This window comes from Enoplosus armatus, unplaced genomic scaffold (genome assembly GCF_043641665.1).
Source record: "Enoplosus armatus isolate fEnoArm2 unplaced genomic scaffold, fEnoArm2.hap1 Scaffold_102, whole genome shotgun sequence".
Lineage (NCBI taxonomy): Eukaryota > Metazoa > Chordata > Actinopteri > Centrarchiformes > Enoplosidae > Enoplosus > Enoplosus armatus.
In genome coordinates this window covers 1-23,433 of record NW_027261200.1, presented here as the reverse complement: position 1 = coordinate 23,433, position 23,433 = coordinate 1, and the positions used below count along the sequence as shown (strand labels likewise).

Genomic DNA, 23,433 nt, shown 5'->3' with positions numbered 1-23,433 from the left:
ATGCTGTTTCAAGTGAGTGCTGCCCAATCTAAATTTGCTGCACTTACATGAAACCTTCCTGTGTCTGCTCTCGCTTGAGCCAGAGTACAGGGGCAGTCTATGATCTCGCTGAGGAAGTTGGGCAGCTGATTTTCCAGCTGGCCCCATGCTAAACATTTCTCCAGGGCCCAAGCTGTTGAGTTCTGCCTGAACGTCTCCTCCAGATGCCAGGCCAAGGCGTGATCCTCTGTCCATGCCGCTTGTACATTCCTAAATGAAACACATGACAAATACAGCTGTTAACTACTTTTTTTGTACTCATTATTGTGCATTTTCACATGAGGTGTTTCCATCATTTTCTTTATTAAGTTATCCGTATTATAGGAAGTGTTTGTACATACCACATGCCATCCGGGTAGGTGCTGGGGCTGACACGTAGAGAGCCGAGCTCCCAACTTGAAAAGCCGTTCTCTGCTGGTTTGGGCAAAAAGCTAAAGGATCCACTGTTGGGATGATCCTTTGCAAGTGAGTACAGGTACTCCCACCCACCCTGCCAGTTGTCTGAATAGGGTTCTCCTACAGAGAAACATTTAACAGAATTCCGTTTCTTTTCCTAATCAATAGTCATGTGACCTACAAAGTGTATTTTCAGGTGTACTCACCTGTCTCCCTGTATCCCCAGAGCTCTATATTGACCCTCTCCGCTCTGACCAAAGAGGTGTTCCATGTCATCTCAAGATTGCCTCCAACATTAGGTGTGCCATAGTACTGCCATTTTGTTGAGTTGACCAGAGTCGCCTTAAACTGAGAATCTAACTTGCCAGTATGAACTGTAACAACACATTTGCATCAAATAAAAAACAAATTAACATAATTTATTTTAAACAAAGAGAGAGTTTTTAAGTTATCCTCGTATATTCGGACAGTTATTGTACCTGAGAGCCAGGCTCCAACTCTGTTGAATGTGGTGCCATTATCTGAAGAGATGTGCAAAGGAACCCATCCTGTTTCATACAACAGTGGGGAGATACAATGGCCTCTGCTGTTTTCATCCACATACCCCACAGTGTTGGTGTTATTGTCGAACCTGCCATTATAAAAGAAAGATCAGCAAGTTTCTATACTGTTCCTCAACTGTAAAATGTTACTATAATACAAGTTATACGTGAAAGTTCAGTCTACAACCTTTTTCTAGTGCTTTCAAATGCATCTCATAATTGCTTTGGATGTCTTCTTCAGCAGATTGTTTGAAAGACCTGAGGAAGGCCATGAGATGCAGTTGAAAGCCCTGGAAAATGTTGAAGTTGAAAATACTTATTTCCCAAGCGTTATATTAATGTCTTGTATTTCTCGTAACTGTAATCAGTCAAAGGTATAACCAGAACAGGTTTAGTAACATGTAAAACTCTGAGGTGTAAAAGAAAGTGTTACCTGCATACAATCTCGGAACTCTTATTGAAACTGGCATCAAGGACAATAAAATCTGTCCCACCAAAAGAGGTCCCTGAATATGGAAAGATTTCCACACAGTACTCTTTATAGTCCGCACAGCAGTTCATCAGAGATGTGCATGTTGCGTGGCACGAGCATGAGTCGAATTTTTCCCCACAGTTTCCTTCACATGTCTGTCCTGTGAAAAATGAGGAGAGAGACGTCTAAAGTATATAGTTTCATTTCATTTAAAACTGATACATGTAAAAGCAATTTATGTATCATTAAATTAAATTGTTCAATGGTATTTTAACTTATCCTTTAATTTCCCCACATAATAATTCGATTTCATTATTCTGTCTTTAAATTATGAAGAGATGATTGGATTTTAAAATGGATTTGCAAAATTATATAATGTTCAGTTATGGCCTGCTTTACAATTTCTGCTTAGTGATTGCTTTAATATCAAAACTACTCTCTACAACACTAAAATTTAAATGTGCTCCAGCAGTTCTTGTAGCTCAGCTGTTGACAGCTGCTATTTAAAATTGTACCTTCATGAGCTCAAATACTAAATATCCTGCAATTTTAGAAAGAGCCACTTAGTTAACTGTTTCTCCTGTATTCAATCTTTACTGCTATCACCGTAGCGAACACAGAAGTTGTATTGATCCTCTCATGTAACTCGGAGTAAGACAGCAAACAAAGTATTTTAAAATGTCGGAGATTAAATACAACATATGTACAAGTTTGACAATGTAGAAGTTTGTGGGTGCTCACCTGATGTCCTCCTGCAGATACATGAAACTAGAACGACAAATATTACTGCTGTGAGTCTTCCCATCATGACAGAGTGAAATTGTCAGCTACTCTGTTATGGCTGCTTCTACAATTTCGTCTCAGGTACAGTAGATATACTCAGCATTTTCTAAACCTTGGCCCTTTGATCATAGGCATATACAAACATCTGTTTAATCATCAACCAAATGAGGTCTTTGTGACAACAATTTCAGCTGTATTTATCCTCACATGGCTACCTTTGACCATCTCTCACTTCAATCAGTTTTCAAGATTGATTACCTGCTTAATACATTTTAGATTGTATTACTTATCTAAAATTACTTCTTATCATATTTAGATAAAGATACAACAACAATTACAGAGATAATAGCTAATAAAACTAAACAATAAAGCTTTTGCATGTAGAGAATATGTGTCGTAACAAATAATATCAGTCATATGAAATACATCAGTACAATGACATGAAATACATAATATACTGTGTATTTAATAATTAATAATTTAATTATCATTCTGCATCACAGCAGTTGAGTCTGCCTACTTTCAAAGTTTAAGCCTGTTAGCAAAATAGCAAGCTAGGTAGGCAAGCATGTACATTAGCATGTTAAAATGCTAACTTTGAGCATATTGAACTGAAGGTTGAGGAGACACACATAATTTGGATATAATCTTCACATTTTTCAATCTGAATCAGCATTTGCTTTCTTATTCTAAAGGACACAATTTGTCCTGAAACCGATTCATAGAATTGAGAATTAAAAAACTGCATTTTAGTTACGATTGTGCAACTTCGAGCCTCTTGATATGCCAACGTTAACACGCCAACATGGTAAAATGCTGAAAACATACAGCTTAGACTGATGTTTTCTGCCTCAAAAGGGCCCAAAAATAGCATTTTGAAGATTCGCGAATTTTCCATCATGTTCTGAATACAGTTTACTAGCAGAACTTTTAAGTCAATACACAAAAGTTGTGTTTATTTCCCTCTAAGCACAACAATCCCTGGGGAGGGGACCCTGTAGGTCCAGCAGTAGGCCAGTGGGGGGAGCTGCTACCTCGGGAATCATCTCAGTGCTACGTATATATCCAGCATCCATTTGAAATGTGCTGGTGTGTTTTGCTCTGAACTGAACTAAATTCCCCCAAAAATACTGATGTTTTACACACGCAGTGTCCATTGCGGTTTAACATGTTTTAATGTAATGGTACAACATGGGTGAGGTATTATAAACATTCATGGCTGCACACACATGTAATATTCTTTTCTATTGTTATCATCTAGATAGGATTTCAGATACGTTTAATACAAAAAAAAAGATTACAAGTGCTTCTATTGATTTCCATGAATGAGATGATTTAAACTCCAGATATTAGGAGCATGCAGACCCACTGATATTCTGGCTGGGCTCTGCTATGAGCTTGTTGTCTGCTGCCTACAACTAAGATATTGGCAGTAGTTGTGTAGTGATTGCATACACATAATTGGATAACATTGTCACAAAGATGCAAAAAGTAAAAATCTGCTGACATAAAACACAATTGGCAACAACCATGGAGCAGGATTACAGAACAAGCATGGCTGTTACAGCAACATCATCCTAAATCACTGGCAACATCATCTGGTTTTGGTTCTCGTAGATTCCTAAAGAAGAGAATAAAGAGTTCGATCAATTGTTTGTATAAATAGTTATTTTACGTAACGTGAACCTTTGATGAACTCCACACTCACCACCATCAAATGGCCATTCTTTGCCCTGTAGACCATGGACTCCTGACCACTCTTGAAGTCCACAAACCCTTCTCTGCCGGGCTGGATGTCAAATCGCACACTGCGAGAGACAATAACAATTTCACATCAAATTAGGCTCATGCATCGTTTTTACCATTTAGATTTCAAGCTTTCAGATGAACACTTCTACAGAAATTCCAGATTGTGTACCTGCCCTGGACCACTTTGATGGAGTTCTGCTTGTTGGCAATAACACTCAGCTTAGTCAGGGCCTCAAACAGGTAGTCACACTGCAGAACCAGATCCCCCTGAAAGAACAAATGGCGTCAGTCCCTCAGTTGTTAGATGTGGTGATTTTATAATCCCTAAACCATGAATAAACCAATTCATTAAGTAACGTTTCTGATCGGATCCGGGGTCTGCCTCAGCTTAGGGCATGGTTGAGTGAGGGTTGCTCCAGGAAAGTCATTTTTGATTTATGAAGATCTATGAATAATCCCTCACCCTGGTTGATGAAGATTAACAAAATTCCTGGCTATGAAAACACTGGTCACTAGTAAGGCAATGGTCCAAACTGATTTTGATTATCCCTGCAGCATAGTGTCATCGCAAATCTAATTGATTGACAGGGTGCTCTTGTGGTCTACAGGCGCTGACTGTGAACCACAACATCCACTCGCGTCTGGCCAAAGACCTTTGTTGCGTGTTGTTCCCCATCTCTCTCTCCCCTCATTTCCTGTCATCGCTCTACTGTTGGCTATCTAATAAAGGCATAAAATGACCCTAAACACAATTTAAAATGAAAGAAAATAAATGAGAGACAAACCCTGACAGATAAAAGTCTCTCAAACTGGGCATTATTTTAGACATCTACAGACACCATTCTGTTCATAGGCCTACCTTTTGCTTGATGTCATCACATGTAACATGAAGGATCAGGAAGTTGTCACTCAGGTTGCTGATTGACACACCTGTAAAGAGTCACCTTTAAAACTTTAATCACATGTGCGTAAGTTTCAAGCTCTCCCAACAAATAATAATGCTCATTTTGTCTAATTGTGTCCCTCGTCACCTTTCAGGGTGCTGTAATCTATCCGCTGCTTGATCTTGGCCTCCTCGACCAGGTAGGCGGCTTCCTGGGTGAAGATGAGCTGCCGGAAACGAGGCCTGAACCCGTTCCTGTCGTACTTCACCACTGGCACACTGTACTGTGGGAGGGACACACACACACAAGGTCAGAGTGGATAAAAAAGGACAAAGTCAAGTCAATTTCGATGTTAGTTTACCTTGATGCGCTCATGTTGAATCATCTGAAGCACTTTGATGTTTATGTCTTCTGGACCTTAAGAAAAAAAAACAGAAACCATTGAGAATCCATGACAGAGGGTTTCACACACAAATACATTAATACAATACTGTCTCACTAATTCCATTATAACTTGTTTATCAATGTGTACAGGCTCACAAAATATCTCATCATAATCAGAATTTGTTATTTATTTGTAAATGAAAATGAAAATGTGCTGTTGCTAATTTTTCACAATCTGGAAAGAAACTTAAAAAAAAGAGTAAAATATCTCAGATACAAAAATACTGCCTGGAAAACTGGAACATGCATACATATAATCTAATGTACTGGTGGCATCCGCAGTCTCTACAGGCTATTAAAACTATTCTGTTTTTATCATGTTGTAAGTGTGCTGTTCAAAAAGTAATAATTCTAAATACTATATTCCCGTAAGTATACTTAATAAAAAGAAAATAATTGTGCACTCTTACTTATCCTGGTGTCCAGGAACGGTCTGCAGACACTGAAGGGGTAGTTTTCTTTCTTGCCTTTGAACATGGAGCTCGTCTGTACTTTTAACAGAAGCTAGAAACAGTATGAAAGCAGAAACTAAGTTAAGATACTTTATTTCCTGAAGTAAACTTGTCTGCGACTTAAATGTTTCCCACAAACTGCTTCCAAAATTAAGCTATTTAAAATGTAGAATGGATATGTATGTGAGTGCATGTATTGTGGTTTCTTCACTGTTTTTAACATTGTGTTTAAGAGGGTGGATTGTACCTGCGCTTTCCTCTGTGGAGTGATCCCTCGAACGTACTTCCCCACCATGTGGCGAATGTAGAGCTTCTTCAACAGCTGGGAAGCCTGGAAAAGACAAAGTTTTACATGAGTTGTTTGATTTTACACCTTTACAGGGTGCAACCAAAATTACCAACTTTTTTACCAACAGCCTTTCCGCATGCAGCCTTATAACTGGAAATGGGTGTAATAAAAAGATCACCCACCTCCTTCATTATAGGTGGAGGGGTAAGCCACGAGTCTTTCTCCAGGACTGTTTTGGGGAGGTTCTCCCTCAGCCGTGTGAGGTAGTTCTGCCTCACGTATGCTAGGTACTCGCTGTTGTCAACGCAGACCGGCTGATTTCTAGTTATGAAACCTTTAATGAACCTGGAACAAACCAATAGACAGGTAACCTCACAACATAGACTTTTTTAGACTGTACAGCCCTCATTCTCATCTTATCAAACCTTGAAATAGATTTCATTGTGTGTTCTTACTTCTTGATGACCTTGACAGCCCATGCCCTCTTTTCGCGCTCCTTTCTGGCCATCAGGCCTCTCCAGCAGTTCTCAATCTTAGTGGCTATTTAGATAAAACAAAGTAACTTGTCATTTGGGCCATTCACCTATATTTAGTCGAGGAAAAGCTTTTATCTTGTGCTTTTAAATCACTAATTTTAACACTCACCAGCCTCTCTCTGTTTCAGGAAGTCTCCTTTCACTCTGTAGCCTTTGTACTTGGCCTGAATCCTTGTTGCTGCAACAATGACAGTTATAGTTTGACCCTCAGGAGTGTTCAGGTGCTTAATATAGCGTTACAACTAAATTAAACAGAACAACATCTCACCTAGCTTGTGTTTGCAGACCTGAAAGGCGTCTTCTGTTGCAAACAGAGTTCTCGGGTGCCGTATGAAAATCTTTGTCCTTGAGGGAAAGAGACAAACAATGAGAAGATCCTGTATCTCTTCCGCGTCTATGGCACCCAAACATTAACATCTTCCTACCTGCCCATCTTGTACTCATCAGGTTTGTAGCCCAGGTGTTTGATCAGGCGCTGCACACCTTCTGCTGCCGTACCTTTCCAGTTGGGCCAAGTGTCTGGACACAGAGGCTTGTACCTGAGCACAGAAGAAGATCCAGCTTTATAGCTCAGACCAACTGAGACACTGCCAAATGTCCTCTGCAAGAAAAAGAGTGTGCTCAGCTACCTCTGCAGAAAGATGTCATATTTGCGTCGGTAAGCAAATCCAGCACGCCTGACCCTCAGGTGCTCCATCAGTCCCAGGTACTTCACCTGATGTCTCACCAACACATCGTCAAAGCGCCCTGCAGGGGAAACCAAAGGTCATCTAGACAGTTCAGGGGCCAAAACTGTGTGGTCTAACTTACATGTGCTGGCTGACTGTAGGCTGAACATACAGTTGAAAGTATTAATGTCTTTTCAGAAGTGGAGGATTTTCGGGACTCACCTGGCTGCTTGGCTTCATTGGGTTTAATGCAGCGGACGTACCAGGGCTCTTTGGACATCAGGATCTCAGTCAAGCCCACCAGGCTGCTCTTAAACTGAGTCACCACCTGAGGAGTAACAGGAATATGGCAGCTATACGAGTGCTGATGGTTTGTTGATAACAGTTAGGAATCATGAAATCTCAAACGCTTCTCACAGTTTCAGGTCTCCTCTTGCTGTCTGGTTCAGTAGAAGGAAAACAGTGTTTGATAATAACATTCTTGGACTGTCGCATGACCTGAAGGAGAGTAAGAGAATTGTATAAGCACCCAACATGTCAGACATACAGCATACTGTATACCTTAAATAATACTATAATGTTAGAGTAATGCTCCTTTATTTTTACTTTGGAGTTTTTTGGTAGCAGTGGAGGATATGAGAAGTCATATAGCAGATTCAGAATGAGTATTGTATTTGTGTAATACAATGAATCAAATACATTTGCATTCATTTGCAAGGAATCACCAACCAACCTAATATGGGTATCACATAACATAATATTTATACTATAGAAATGAAATTACCTCTTTCCCATTTCGATACAAGAGATCATTGTTTTTGTCCAAGAATCCTGAAAGTTTAAAGAACAAAGAGAAACTTGAAAAGTTAAATTCGTAAGCCAATAAAACAGATCTAGTAAAATGATATGTACATTTGACCAAAAATCCCTATTTTACTTTACATATTTTGTTATTATTTGTCATGTACATATTTGTCTCTATATATTTTTGGGGGGAGCTTTTATGTTCATCTCTTACCAACTACACAGTATGTCACCTCCCCAGCGTAGTGCAAGAGTCGGAAGTCTCCTCTTTCCAGTGTTTTCCTCGTCTTTTGGTCTGCAAGCTTATGTCTGCAGAAAGGGGAAAGTCAGAGTAGATTATTTTGATGTTTATAGTTATGCGACGTGCTGCACTTTCTGAAAAGTAAAAGTGTTGAACTGACGTGACAAAATGAGGGTGACCACCAATCTTTTCCTCCATCTTCTCCAGGAAGGTGAGATCTGTGGCCTCTCCGGGACGTAAACATTCCTCGTCCTGTATGAGAGGACAAGCATCAATAACTTCAGACATGTTTTAGGATATTGTTTGTCTTTCTGTAGGACCATAACTCAATCATATCTTTACCAATAAAGAGATGATTCCTCTGTGTTTCTCCTCCACAAGATCACAGATTATCTTGTTGTTGAAATATGGCACCGGTTCCCACTGTGCATAAAAAAAATCAGAGAATTAGTGGTTGAATATGAGTTTTTATTGTATACAAGTTTATTTTTACACGAGTAAAAGAAAACATAAGGAATAATAGTATTATTACTTCGATCCCTTCCATCTCGTACTCCTCCTGCTCTGACTTGAGGGTCAGCTGGATGAAAAGCTGCTGCAGCTTCTCGTTGCAGAAGTTGATGCAAAACTGCTCGTAGCTAAAACAAATCATAGGCATTCAATTCATAGGGATTCTTCACTTCCCACTCATGCTGTTGAAGAATCAGCTCACCTGTGCCTGAGCTCACCTGTTCACGTTGAAAACCTCAAAGCCATAGATGTCCAACAGACCGATTACTGTTTTCCTGGAGGAATCCTGCAGATAATTTACACAGATATGATTTATGGTTTTTAACTGTACGTGGACTGAATGTATGCTATGGATGGTCTTGTGTAGCCAGACCCCTCTGGAGAAATCAAGCTCATATGTTGGTGTTACTTTAAACCATTACAATTACACTGTAGAAAATCAGGCCAAAGGTTTCCAGAATTGGGTGTTTTCAGACTCACAACCAATCAAATGGCTGCCTCAGGCTTGTTAAAATCCCCAATTTTCTCCCCATTTCCCTGATCTTAATGAGACAGGTCTGGCTCGGCAAGATTAGAAAGAGAGTAGCTTTTTTCTCACCTTGTTAGCTAAAGATTCATTGATCTTGTTGACTAGCCAGTTGAAAGTGCGGCCATAGATGGCTTTGGCAAGGGCATCCCTGGCATATACGGCATGGTCCACAGAGAAGGGACTGAACACCTTTAACATCAGAAAAATGTAGATGATTAAAAGTAAACACTACAAACAAGTTAAACAGTTCATACTTTGAATTAAACAGAAGGAGTCAAGTCACCTCCTCTGTTTTGGCTTCAATCTTCCTGTGGGTTAAGCCTTGTTGTAGCACCTGAGAAGGAATCCCCAGCAACTGCAGAAAAAAAGACATGTAACACCAAATCTCTTCCTGGTCTCCATCAGAAGCTTGCACGGGGACAGATTAATGGTTTAAAGTGTCTGCAGTTTGTTAGGGACTCACCTTTGACACCCAGTGCATCTCCTGGTTGTTGTTGAGAGAGGCGTATCCTCGGACATCTGCTTCAAATTTGATATTCCCCAGATGGAGCACACTAGCAATTATTCCAAACAGGTGCTGCAATACACCCAGAGAGAAATACTTAAGGAATCACCAGCTCAATTTGTCATGCATAGTTTTACATAAAGTTTTGTCCAGGTTCAGGGTGTAAAGGTTTAGTGTACTACCTCACCTCAATATCACTCTCACTGAACTCTATGACAGAGAGGGCTCGCCGCACCATCTTCCAGTCACTTTTATCATTGATAGAGCTAACTTTGGCACAATCACCCTTGAGGAGACAAAGAATAAAAAGTCTGAGTCAAGAGATATTGTTTGTTGCACCAGTAAATTAAGTGTTTGTTTTTTTTCCTCTGACCTGCACCAGGTAACTGTAGTGCTGGCAGTTTCTCTCCAGGCCGAGCCAGCGGAGCAGATCCTCCTCTCCTCCCTCCACCAGCTGATAGAAGATGTGGAAGTTTCTCTCTCCGTGGTTCTGGTGGACCACGCGGGACTTCTCCAGCAGGTAACTCAGGATGTGACCACCAACTGCACCACCCTGAGGGAGAAAGGTAATCCTTAAACCCTAGTCAGTGTTTAGTGTGAACCTTGAGGTCAATACATTGCTGTGTTATATTATCTTGACGTTGTAACTTTCACTGTAATGTAATGAAGATATTTCAATCGACCTGGTGGTCAAACTGGATGTCCATGTATTTCCCGAAGCGGCTTGAGTTGTCATTCTTCAGGGTTTTGGCATTTCCAAAAGCCTGGAAGATATTTTTAAAGAAAGGTGATAAATGCCTGATTTCAAAATCATGTTATTCCTCTGAAAAAGTCTTACACAGCAGAAGCTTTGACACACATATCACTGACCTCAAGCACTGGATTGGAGAGAAGCAGCCTGTCGCGGACGTTGTTCAGGAGTTTGGTACTTGGACAGCTGACAGCATAGAACTGCAGGATTTTCTTAGAGGCCTCGGTCTTGCCGGCCCCGCTCTCCCCTGAGATCAGGATGAAGTGGTTGTTGAACTCAGACTGCATGGTGCGGAAGACGTTGTCTGCCAGCGCATAACTGAAAGTACAGTAATGGGTCCCTTTTACATTTCAGATTTGGCATAGAGTTTTTTTGCTATCAGAAAACCAGCATCTACTTTCTTATGCCTTTATCAGGAAGCTAGCTGACAGTAGAAAGATGAGAGGCCACCATGGCGCCCTGCATTTATGATTTGTAAATTATTATGTCCAAATCTTTTATGGCCACACTACTGGCTCTGTGGGGCTGTACTCAGGTATAGTTGAATGCTAATGTCAGCATGCTAACATGATCACAATGACAACGGTAACATGCAGAGTTTTAGGAGGTAAAATGTTCATCATGTTCACATCTTACAGGCTGATACAAATATGAACGTTATTAGTTTTGTAGGTATTTAGTGGTACTAGAGGACAAGTCAGGGGATCACCAAAGTCAGTAGGATTCATCCGTTGGGGATCATGAATGCCTGTACAAAATTTCAAGACAATCCACCCAATAGTTTGTGAGATATGTCTGTCTGGATCAAGGTGGTGGACTGACCAACTGACATTGCCATGTTTCTGTATGAGTAAAAAAATAAAGCTTTATCTTATTGAAGAACTGATTTATCCAGCGCAGAAAAGCCCCACTCAGTATTATTTACACCAAATAAAAAATATCTTACATATGAGGTGGCAGCTCAAAGAAGTTTACACCCATGTATGTATCCATTTGCTTCTTGCTGTAGATATCTAACTCTTTATACGGGTTAACCGACACCAAGAGAGTCCCAATGTAGGTCTGCAGAGAAAGACAAGGACAGGAAGTCATGTTCTGCAAGTCTTGCACATTTGATATTACAGGAGACTGTTTTTTTACATGACATTAAAAGAAAGCTTCCAGCAGTGTGGTGTGCATGTATCACTCTGCTGATAAGTAATTTTGTGCCTCTTATCAAAAGCAATAAGTTTGGTTAATCACTTGTCATGACCTTACAGATGGCAGTGACCTTTAGATTGCTCACTCTGCAAATGAAAAGAACAGGATCTGCTGCTTCAGCAACACGAGGTACCACGTTCAGCAGAAAGCAACACAGCATCAGGACCTTGTTGGGTTGAAGGTCGAGGGCATGAAGTTTAATTATGGTAAGAGAAAGAGCCAGGTTCTCCGACGTTACACCACACAGGAAGACTCACGTAAATGAGATTCTCATGGAAGCGTTTCCTCAGGTTGTCCAGGAAGGCACTCTCACTCATGTAGGCGTCCAGGAGAACAAAATCCTGGATGCCCACGCGATCCCGGGCTGTCAGGGAGGCCTCCATGTTCCTCAGGATCTGGTTACACCGCTCCTCCAGGCTCTGTGCCCGAGCAGGAACACATCAGTGACATGACAAGGAAACAAGGTATCCCAGCAGAACTAAGTAACATGACAGAACTGTATTTTGCTTTTCATGAGATCTTGATGATACAGTTTATTGCTCTCTCTAACAAAATCTACAGATATTAAAGTTTTTTTGTCCAAGACCAGGCCTATATGTTCCGTCCTTTTCCTTTGTGTCCTGTTTTCCTCAAAAGTTATCTGTTTTTGTTGATGTTGTCACCCCTCAAGAACACATCCACACACATGCTCACAATCATGAACAAGCTTCGATATATGTTTCCCAGTGGGTGATTCATTTCCTGCCTGTTTGTCCCCATATCTGTGACTTCCAGTCAGAGCCGTTAGTGGCCTTGACTACATCCTCTGTGCTCATGGCAAATCTAAATTCAGCCTCCTCTATCTAATCTGATTCTGTGTTCTCTAAAGAGCCATCAGTCTTGTTCATGGCAAGGACAGAGCGGATGTGAAATACTCTAGATGCTTCATGAATTCAAAGTTTAGTACAAGATTAAACGATAACTGACACAAATATAAATTTAAGTAAAATCCAGAAGTAATTACATTCATTACAATATGTATAAACACACACATGTGCTCTGCTACTTAAAAATACACCACTGAAGAAGTGCCAGGTAAAATAATCAGCAGACACCGTGCACTTTAATTACGGTGCTATGAAAGAGCCACCCAGTATTGTGCTTCAGTAGTTTGGCTCTCATCACTGCCAAGTTGACCTGTCACCAAGTCGGAGTAACTGACACTCACAGATCATTCTCCAGTAAAACAAGCTGCTGCTCTACTGACCCAGCAAACATTTACAGCAAAATGTCACAATAAATCATGAAACCACATGTGATGATCATTAAAATGTTCAACAACGTTTTGCAGGAAAAAGTATAAAAACGTACATACCCTGAAGGTCCCTGATGTGTGTGTGTGTGTGCTCCTGTGTACCTTTTCTGAACTGAACATCTGGTTTTTATTGGAGGGAAAGAACAGTAGTATGACAGGAAGCACTGATAGATTACAGTCTCTACTTCCTTCAATAGGAAACCATCAATAATGTAGTGAGTGTGCAACAAAGGAAGCAAATCTCATTCTAAATATGTATTTGTGTACGTGTGTGTGCTTGTAGATAGATATTTTACTGTACATGTTTCCTGCAACATACTCTGGTGACTGTGTTTACTCTTTTTCACAGTTTACTGAATGAAACTTTTAATCGATTCAGGATTTAAAATCTAAATCACGAGAGTTGGATGGTGGAAGATAGTGGGAAAGGCTGCAATGTGTCAGGTCATTCAGCAAAACAACAAGAACTTGATAACCTTGATAATTAAATCAAAAACCTCTAAACTTCTGTGACCACACCTTCTTTAACAAAATATTAAAATTAGCAAATATATTTTTTTATATAGCACTTTTGTTTTTAAGTCACCTTCCTTATTGTGTTTAACAAAGTGTCTGACAGCATAAAAGACCACAAAGCCGATTAAAACAACAGAACATACTGATAGATACTACTGTTTATACAGTGCATATTGAATGGCACCGTTTTTTCCTCAGTCGTACAAACACAATATAGGTTTGCCTGTTTGATAGAGTCCAACAACTGGTAGCAGTACTATAATGTGAGAAATTGTAAGCCTTTCAAAACATGTTTCTAAACAACATGCATCTTAAATACATAAGTTGGTAACCTAAATAGCAGTAACAATAAAACTAAAAAATGTCTGTGAATGAAACCTGAAAAAAGCCTTCTGACAACTGTTCTTTGATAAACTGGGTTTTGTTGTCAAGGCTCTTCATGTCCTGCATCAAATGCAGAAGTTAACAAAAAGAGTTAAAGCAGCATGCAGCTCAACACTCTGTAGCCATCTGTGTGAGCAGGCTGGTGACCGCGCACCGAGCGCAGAGCAGAGATTTTCTGCCATTCAAAGGAAATGTTACCTTTGCTGAACACATTGCAGATGGCAAAACAACACTATGCCGTAAGAGGATGGACAGTCAAGATAAGAGGTGACTTTTCTTTGCATCATTGTCATCTGATGTTAACTAGTGCTGAGGACTTTTAAGATTTTAAGGCAAAGATATGAACGTAGATGAACAAAACCGTCACGTGTATAAGGTAACACACAAAAAATGAACAACTACCGCAAACATCAAATTTTGATGTCAGGTTACAGAGGAACAGGAAAGTCTATCTGACCCGGCGACCATCACCTGAGAGGGCGCTCCATTGTCCCTGTCTATCCAGTATGGTGCAGGATCCTGTTACGCCGCCACAAAGTGGCAGTTAGGCTCCTGAAAGAGATAGCACTCCTCGTGGGCCATTGACTGACACCACACATCACCCAGGGCAACACCCATTTAGGGGGCTCCAGGTGTCTAGAGAAACCTGACTATCACTGCAGTCAAGTACAGTACCTCCTCTGTTGCTAATGTTTCACACAAGCACACAGTAACATGCTTTGGACGGATTACATTGTTTGGCAAAATTTTGCATTGTTGAATGGTAAAGAATCAACTAAAAATGTGTTACTTCTGGACAGTAACATATGGTTCGCTTTTACACAACATTCACTTTTAGAAAGTTAGTTTTGTACCTATTAGCAAACAGTTGCCTTTTTCCTCATCCAGCAGACACAGAGCAGGTGTTGTGTTTCTTGCAACCTGGCAAAAGTAAGTCCAATATTCAGTCTCCTTTTGTTCCTTTTTTTGGTTTCCACCAACTCCTGAAGGAACTATCTCTCTCTTTAGCTGCCAAATGCTTCACTATGTTCACCAGCCAGCTGCTAGTCACGCTGGGAAGGTAGTGTACAGAGGGTTTCTCAGAGCTTCTTCACTGAAAATGAGGTTGATCAGTGCAGTGAGAGCGGCTGTAAAACCAAAACAATTAGCTTAAAGACGCTAAAACGCTCCGTAGAGCTGAGAGGAGCAGGAGAGTTTGGTGATAATTCTCTGTGGATTCGTCATTATGGGCAACCCCTTTCACATTACACATAGTTACATGATTCATTGAGAATATAAAAAAATGATTAGTGCAGCTTTAATGCCATTACTGTAAAATTTGAACATATCTGACTGCCCCCTAGTGTTAGTCATCCAGTATCAGAAAAGACCCTGAGGCAGACAGCGTCACACACCTATACCCCCATGTCTGGATCAAAAAGAAAAGTATGTGTGCATCAGAGTACTTTGAAAGATGCTACAATCACTTAAACAAATCTACAAGTAGTGGCTTCAAGTACAATAACACAACTGCAGCCAAGATACACAAGCCATGTTCACGTAATTACCTCCGTTACTTCCAAAGGCATGTGCATCATGGTTGAATCAGTCTTGTGTGATGAAGCTGATAAATCCAAATGACTTTGAGCTTCAGTCCTCGGGTATACAACTCAGACACGGCCTGTGATGGCGTTTTTAGTAGCCGATGAGTTCTCCCATAGTGGAGCACTTTTGGGTCAGCGCAGGTATTTCACCAAGAATCTACTGTCTCATCAGCAGCTCAGGTTTGCATCGGTCCCTCATTCAAATACTGGCTCGAAGCAGGCCCAGTACCACGGCCTGGGACAGAGAGGCTGAAAAGGAAGAGGAGGAGGAGGAGGGGGGCACTGCTGCTTCCTGCTGGGCTGGCGTCCCTGCATTGTAGGTAATGAGGCTGTAATGAGCTACCTGGCTCTGGAAGCACTGGGCTGGTTAAACATTCATGGAGCCCAGGCAGCAAACGTTCATTCAGCGCTTCGCCTGAGTGTTGAACAGCTACACTATGTGTTTAAGGAAGAGTGCGTGTATATGTGTGTGTGTGTGTGTGTGTGTGTGTGTGTGTGCAGGTATGTAATACAAGGATGTAGTAACTCTATCCTCCCGGAGACCCCTCCTCACCCTCCTCCCCACAAAATTACAGCACAGGTATTCGATTACTGATCTTTGATTAGGCAGATGCATTTCAAACTAATTACTAGCTGGTCATTAGAGACACAACCAAGAGGCCGGTTTGGGATTCAACTATTGCAGATTCTGTGAAACCAGCAGCCAAAATCACAAATTAATTTCAGACCTACAGTTATGTGCTATTATAGTTGTTATGCATTCTGTTGGTGCCATCTCCAACATAGAGAAGCTTTTAAATGAAACCTCAAATAAAAAGTAATTATTCTATAACATGGAACTGATTTCACCCAATTATATATCAGTTTTATACTTTAACAAATCACCTGCCACAAAATCTTTTTTATTTTAAGGGCGTTTTTCTGCCTTTATTTTAAACAAGTGCAATATAGAGCTAACAGGAAGTGTGGGGAGAGAGAAGACATGAAAATTAATACATGTCTGATACATTATTTTATTTAAGTGACATCAGTATAAGACAGCACGGCAGCCTGGTTCTGTTTTCTCATCTTTTTCTTGCGGTTCAGCTGGCTCAGCTGTGACAGGCTCGCGGGCAGCGTAACGTTGCCCTCTCATTCCGTCTCTTTAAATTTTAACATTGTGCTTCCTGTAAGCGTAAACAAAGGCGCCTTACGTTACTGCCTCAAGATCGGCCAAAACACACAGTGACATAAGAGAGCATGCTGGAAAAACCATCATTAACATAATGTAATCCATTATGCAAATGCTGAGGGATTTCTAAGATCTACTCAATCTTTAAAGAAGACAGCTGCTCTTCTAATAAGCAGCCAATAAAACAGGCGCGCGCACAAAAACACCATACTCACCAAAGATGAACTGTAGTGGGCACATCTTATTGATTTACAGTGCATCCACTGAAAACCCAGTGTGACCACTAAGGCTCATGCTGAGTATTGTCATTTGATGCAAACACCACATATCAGCACTGTCTCAGTTTTAGCACAAAACAACATTGGTTTAATCCATCGTATAATTACAATATAAATGCAGCGGCAACTTCTTCAGCTTGAAAATATGTTCTGCTTTAAATTAGATACCTACTATTTGGAAGTTATCATATATTTGACAGGGTGGCAAGTATCCTAACTCAAAACTAAACAAAAACACTAAACAGCTCTGGTAATAAGGGATGCATATTATTTGAAGTTTTTTTTATACTGGTGCCAATTTGATATCTGAGCTGTGGTAGCGATGCAAAAAAGTTTTTTTAAATTTCTTTCTATTGAAATCATTAAAATACATTTTTTTCATTGAAGAAATTAACCAAACTCAGAAATGCATTAGTGTTCAATGCTGTATTAAGTCCATAAAATGACTGTGACAGTATACGTATAATAAAATAATATTTTAAACTGTCAATTTGCAACACTTTCAGTATCCTGTAGTATTGACATAATTTGGTCAATCCTCGATTACTATTGAGGTTAGATACACAGCCCTAATGATAACACAAAAAGCGGGTTCCTCGAGTATCTCCTTCACTTTTGCAGTCATTTCATGCACAGCCTCCCTCCTGCACTGAGGGTTCAGAGTGAGTGTCCCCGAATGATTAAAAAAGCTTTAACATTTTCTTCTTCAAACCACACACAGAACAGTAAAGACTCACACACAGACAAGAACACACACTTCAAAATCTCAACATCTGATTATAGGTAAGTAATATCTATATATATATATATATATATATATATATATATATATATATATATATATATAAAGAGTGAAGGACAAGTTGGATGTGTCCTTGATCCACCACTTGTTCAAACAACTAAACTTTCAACTAATCCTTTATTCATGTGAGCAAACAGATTGCTGTCGCCGGGGCAGGACTCTGACGGCCAAAAGGATCTGTGAGGCTATTGGTTTCAGAAGTGGAGCATTCAGGGAACAAATCGCACAATAATTAAAGTACAGCATCACAAAACCAGCTGTTGTAGTGATTTGTGCATGCAAGTGGAATTCTAACAGATTAGATATCTGTTAGCAGGAAAGGTCATCCGCATGTCAAAGTAAAGAATCAACTCTTAGGACTACGATATTTTGGCATTCAGCTTTTAAGCATTTAGGTATTAAATCGTACCTGTGAGTCCATGTCGTCGTTCATTGTGCTCTGCTGAGGTTCTGTGTTGTTCTGTGTGAGTCTGGCCGAGCAGCTGATGTGACCAGAGGATGTGGGAACAGAGGGATGTGTTGTATATTCTACCTGTATTTATGACCGTCCCATAATGCAGCAGCCTCAGCATGTCCTCACAGTGTCCTACTTTTCTCCAGCTTTTGTTTTCAGGTCGGCCTCGTTGTGCAGAAGACTGAGAGCTTCCAACAGCCAAAGACAAACCTCTAATTTGAGAAGACGTCCTCCTCCTGTGGCTGTAAATCCTCCATTTCAGGTGGTAAATGTAACTGTTCAAGTTTGATTGGTATATGCAGAACACAACTGGGTCACCAGAGCATCACATGCCCATGCAACATGCTACATTGGCAGTGGAGGAAAGTAACTAAGTACATTTACTCAAGTACTGCACTTTATACTTCTACTCCACTACATTTCAGAGGGAAATATTGCACTCTTTACTTTACTACATTTATCTGACAACAATAGTTACTATTGACTTTTCAGAAAATACAAGTATAAAATGAAAGGTATAGTATATAACACTCCTCTAAACTATGAGTACAAATGTGTGTATATTAATATTAATCATCTCACAACCCCTAAAATGTATCATTTATTATTTTGTTTACTTTTGGTACATTAAGAACATTTTTACTGACATTACATACGCAGCTTTAGGTAAAGGATCTCTGTACCTTGTGTTTCTGAATGCAACTCATTTACTAGAAATCTCATATACTTTATATACTTTACTGCTGACCATTTTCCTAAGCATAGCATGGTGTTTTAGCTTTTTCATGTTTGCTTCATTTCATTTCAGTTTGCAGGAACTAGAAACTTTTTTCTGAGATACAGGTAATTCAGAGCCCAGTGTCAGAGGAGCAGCAGGCCTGAACCACATACTGAAGTCAAAATCAGGTGTTCTCATGCTACAGGAAGTAATACTGCTATTCAGACACAACACTGGGTCTTAAATGAATTCCTTCCTCTCATGAGGCTTCTGAGAAGAGAAAAAAATGGCTCTGGAAAGTGTGATTACTGCTATGATTGTTGTGTGTGTGAATATGAACCAACAGACAACAAACAACTATGAAGTGCTACATCTGACAACAACAACCTTTACAGGGAGAGAGAGCCTTCTGGCTACCTGAACAGCTATCACCAACAACACCAGCAGGATGAGAGCACAACCTGCTGTCAGCTATAGGTTATAACAGTTAATCAGCTACTGAACCACAGCGCTGTAGCGGTACACTGCACCTCATCCTCCTCCTTTACTCCTTCCATCAACATTTTTAGCTCTTATGTATAATCTTTCTGTGGTCACAGGAAAAGTGTAAGAGCTCTGTGTCTGCTTTATGTTTTGGTAATCAATTAATTAAGCTTAAGCTTACTGTTGTACTTATTGTAAGTCCCACTGCTTAAGAACATAAGCCAAGAGTCTTGATTAAGAGGATGAGGAGAGATTAATACAGTTTGATTTACCTCTACTGGTTAGATTTGTAATTTAATTATCAACTAATAAAAAGAAAATATTCAGTGGTACTTTGTTGTGTTTTGATCGCACTGTTGACTGAGATATAATCATGTTTTTACTTTGACATCTAAACACCCAAGGAAATACCAAGTGACAAAGCTGAAATATACAAAGTGTTAATTCACCATTTTCAATCTTATCACTCCTACTTATTGTATTATTGTAATGAATCCAGCCCTCCAGAGAGAATGTGTAAATAAATATTGCTGACCCATTTTGCCAAAGTCAGAAGCTAACCTACAAAACTTCCACCCATTCACTCCTGAAATAGCCCTATTTTGTTTCCTGCTGTAGCTCCTCCCCCTTTCTCCTCCTCTGATTGGATGTCTCCCTGAAACAAAGTGCACCAGCAGGTTTGACCAAAACACCGGTGTATTGTGTGGTGAAAGTCACAGCAAACACTAACACTGACATGGACAAGTGGAGCAGGCCAGCCAGAATCGCTTACAAGCGGTGGAGAAATCCTGAACTGAGGTAAAGCGACAAAATGATAAAAAATCTTTTATTATATATATTTTTTTATATATTTCCTCATACGTTTGTGATACTAAAAGGGAGAAACATGCCCTGCATGGTTTACATACCAGAGTGTTGCCAGAGGTATGTACGTCAAAATGTTTTATGATGAAAGGCTATAGTGTACTTGAACTTAACCTTTTGTGCTTGGTAATGACTGAATTTCTCCTTTTGGTGTGCTGACATTAAGGGGTGAGGCAAATATTGTGGGTTGCAGCGATGAGGACCAGGGCACAGACAATGAGATCTGCACTATAGCCTCAGCAAGAGTCGACTCAGAAGGAAAAGAGTCTGCATCCAGGTCAGCTGTTGATCAAACTGAAGGTTTGTAGGACACTATTAGTTGTAGTTTATACACATTTTGACATCTCCTTTGTCTGCTATGTTAATATGGAAAATACACATCATCAAGGTGGCCTTTCAATGTAAATGTGTAGTTTTTGCAGTATTTAAATAATTTACTTAAAGAAAGTAGCAATACCACAATGTAAAACCACAATGCAAAAGTCCTCCAAAATGTTACTTGTATAAAACTACAAATGTATTGGCTACGTATTTGTTATGCAGCAAAATGGCCCCTGTCAGGGTTTCATTTTGTATCATAATTGTTGACGCAGTTGTTGAGCAATACTTTAATGTTAACTTTAATGTAAGTTGGTCAGGGTGGAGATCATCTTAACTGCTTTACATACTTTTTGGTAGTTTAATCTATACCAATGTATAGATATTTGATAAACTGATCCAATGTTTTGTGTGTAAAAGTTTAATTTGAAAAGACAGACACAAATGTAATGGGGTAAAAAGTACATTTCTCTCTGAAAGTGGAGTAGAAATACAAACAGCATAAAATGGAAATAATTAAGTAAAGTGCCTCAAAAGTGTACTTAAGCACAGTATTTGAGTTAATGTATTTAGTTACTTTCCCCCACTGTTTACCATTAATAATCATGAACTCGTCAGTTACAGGGGACAGCGAATTTGCAGTGACTGTCTGGTCCCTGTTACAGAAACCTTTACAGTAGACGATGCACTAGAGGCCATCGGATTTGGAAAGTTCCAGTGGAAAATCTCCCTCCTCACCGGACTGTCATGGGTAAGATATCCTAAAACATGCAGAAAGGTTCTCCCCCTGATTTCCAGACACTGTCTGCCTCTCATGCAGCACTCTGCCTCTCTGAGAGCAGGTAGGAGACGCCATGGAGATGATGATCCTCAGTATCTTGGGCCCCCAGCTGCACTGTGAGTGGAGTCTGCCCGGCTACAAGGTGGCTCTCATAACATCGGTAAAGTCTCTTTAGGCCTTCTCAGAAAAGTGTTGTTGAACAGCTTGTTGATTTTTAAGTGTGAAAATGTTCTCTCTTTTTTTGCCTCAGGTGGTGTTCATCGGGATGGGGATCAGTTCACCTCTATGGGGGAATTTGTCCGACAAGTATGGCAGAAAAGTAGTGAGTTACATATCTGACTTTTTCATGTATGATTTAGTGATTTTTGTACATTTTTTGATGTTTAACTCATGTGTTTTCTGTGTATGTCTCTGTGGTAAACAGGGTCTGACGATTTGTATGTGCTGGACTATGTACTACGGCCTGTTGAGTGCCTTCTCTCCGGTGTACGGCTGGCTCTTGACCCTGCGAGCCCTCACAGGCTTTGGCATCGGAGGAGCTCCTCAGTCGTGAGTTCTCTGCTTCCTCTGCACGTGACGAGATGAAACCTGCATGAACAGACCGACACATTTTAGTAGCCGTTTGATTTGCAACAAACATTCGGTCTCTTTTTAGGGTGACACTGTACTCAGAATTTCTCCCGGTGAAGGCAAGAGGTCCCGGCATCATGATGATTGAGGTACTGTGGTGGTCTTGTTATTAATACATAACTTTTACTGTATTCCAGGGTTGTATCTTTGACCTGACTAAGTGTACTGATCATTGATTCCCTTCTGATTGATGTGTTTGTGTGCATCAGGCATTCTGGGCCATTGGGTCTGTGCTGGAGGTCCTCCTGGCATTGTTGATAATGCCCACTCTCGGCTGGAGGTGGCTGCTCGGCCTGTCCGCTCTACCAATGGCAATCTTTGTCTGCTTCTGCTTTGTAAGTATGTTGGTGATGAATATAGATCCTTAAAATAAAACCAGCAGGAGTCAAACTCTCAACTGAACTCCCTGTGTTGCACAGTGGCTGCCTGAAAGTCCTCGATTTGACTTGCTGAGGGGAAAAACGGAGAAAGCCATGGCAACATTAGCACGCATCGCCAAAGAGAATGGCAAGACCATGCCTCAAGGGAAGATCATCGCCTATATTCAGGTGAACTTAAAGATATATGGGTCAATGTGTGTCCAATACAATGCTTAATTGTTGATATTAATGAATATGCCTTCTATTTTTGTCATTTTAATTTCACAGAATGAGCGTGGACGGATCAAAGATCTCTTCACTTCTCAGTATTTGAGGACTACTCTTCTTCTGTGTTATATATGGTTAGCGGGATTAATACATTGTCTACTTTGTCCTTTCTATCCAGTTTCCTTAATCAGGTAATTTGACCAAAGGTAATTATTTAATCATAGCTGGACTACCAACCGGGCAAAGTGGTCAACTGGGAATCCTCCAGGTTCACTATGTGTTATTGGGTTTGTGGTCATCTGACAAAGGCTCTGTTTGAAATCGCAACATACTATTCAAACAAAGTATGACGTAAAATTGAGTATGTAGTGCGTAGTATGTGGATTGTGTGTATGTGACGTAAACTTACTGGACATACTCAACTGCCCCAGGATGCATTGCATCTCTTCAGACTATGCAATGGCGGTAAAATAATTACAAATGATGGAGAGTGAACATAACACAGGAGCTGCTCATTAAGGTACAGTTAAGAGGAACAACACGGGAGCTCACATATATAATGTACTGTAGAAAAAATACTTATCACTAAAATAGTTAATTTAATTTAGTTAATTTGCCTTAAAATGATGGTGGACAATATTACATTTAGTGGAAGAGGTTACACTGATTTACATTTGTGATAAACAATTGTCATTCAGCAGTAACTGGGACCGGTCACATGATCACTTCAGTCATGTGATGCAGAGAAGATGTACTGCTTGTTATTTCAGTTGATA

General features: G+C 40.1%; 3 protein-coding genes across 4 annotated transcripts; 1 reads left to right on the top strand and 2 right to left on the bottom strand.

Annotated features, from left to right (window-relative positions):
- Positions 1 to 47: 47 nt before the first annotated feature.
- LOC139307189 (sushi domain-containing protein 2-like) lies at positions 48 to 2,457 on the bottom strand (the record flags this gene model as incomplete). Its single annotated transcript, XM_070931051.1, has 6 exons — positions 2,448 to 2,457; positions 1,411 to 1,609; positions 915 to 1,066; positions 642 to 809; positions 381 to 555; positions 48 to 249 (listed from the first exon to the last, which is right to left on the bottom strand). Coding segments are annotated over exons 1-6 (906 nt in total), but the record flags the coding sequence as incomplete, so codon positions are not given.
- A 1,369-nt stretch (positions 2,458 to 3,826) lies between these two features.
- On the bottom strand, positions 3,827 to 12,213 carry LOC139307190 (unconventional myosin-Ih-like). 2 transcript variants are annotated; one of them, XM_070931052.1, is made up of 31 exons: positions 12,052 to 12,213; positions 11,541 to 11,656; positions 10,714 to 10,912; positions 10,527 to 10,607; positions 10,217 to 10,396; positions 10,031 to 10,129; positions 9,802 to 9,915; positions 9,622 to 9,693; positions 9,408 to 9,527; positions 9,028 to 9,095; positions 8,832 to 8,937; positions 8,642 to 8,722; positions 8,460 to 8,551; positions 8,273 to 8,367; positions 8,039 to 8,085; positions 7,672 to 7,752; positions 7,477 to 7,582; positions 7,216 to 7,333; positions 7,012 to 7,125; positions 6,855 to 6,931; positions 6,696 to 6,764; positions 6,506 to 6,590; positions 6,233 to 6,395; positions 6,009 to 6,092; positions 5,720 to 5,813; positions 5,227 to 5,282; positions 5,013 to 5,148; positions 4,841 to 4,911; positions 4,151 to 4,248; positions 3,941 to 4,040; positions 3,827 to 3,853 (listed from the first exon to the last, which is right to left on the bottom strand). In XM_070931052.1, exons 1-31 carry the CDS (start codon positions 12,175 to 12,177, stop codon positions 3,827 to 3,829), a joined length of 3,075 nt encoding a protein of 1,024 aa, XP_070787153.1. In that variant the 5' UTR covers positions 12,178 to 12,213. The 2 variants fall into 2 exon arrangements, with proteins under 2 accessions (XP_070787153.1, XP_070787154.1); XM_070931053.1 differs by having other exon boundaries at positions 5,227 to 5,276; positions 5,714 to 5,813; positions 12,052 to 12,207.
- A 7,974-nt stretch (positions 12,214 to 20,187) lies between these two features.
- Positions 20,188 to 22,791, top strand: LOC139307191 (synaptic vesicle 2-related protein-like; the record flags this gene model as incomplete). The annotated part of the gene is made up of 10 exons (XM_070931054.1): positions 20,188 to 20,275; positions 20,508 to 20,641; positions 21,325 to 21,410; positions 21,502 to 21,600; positions 21,691 to 21,762; positions 21,865 to 21,989; positions 22,096 to 22,159; positions 22,280 to 22,405; positions 22,490 to 22,618; positions 22,718 to 22,791. Coding segments are annotated over exons 1-10 (971 nt in total), but the record flags the coding sequence as incomplete, so codon positions are not given.
- Positions 22,792 to 23,433: the final 642 nt, after the last annotated feature.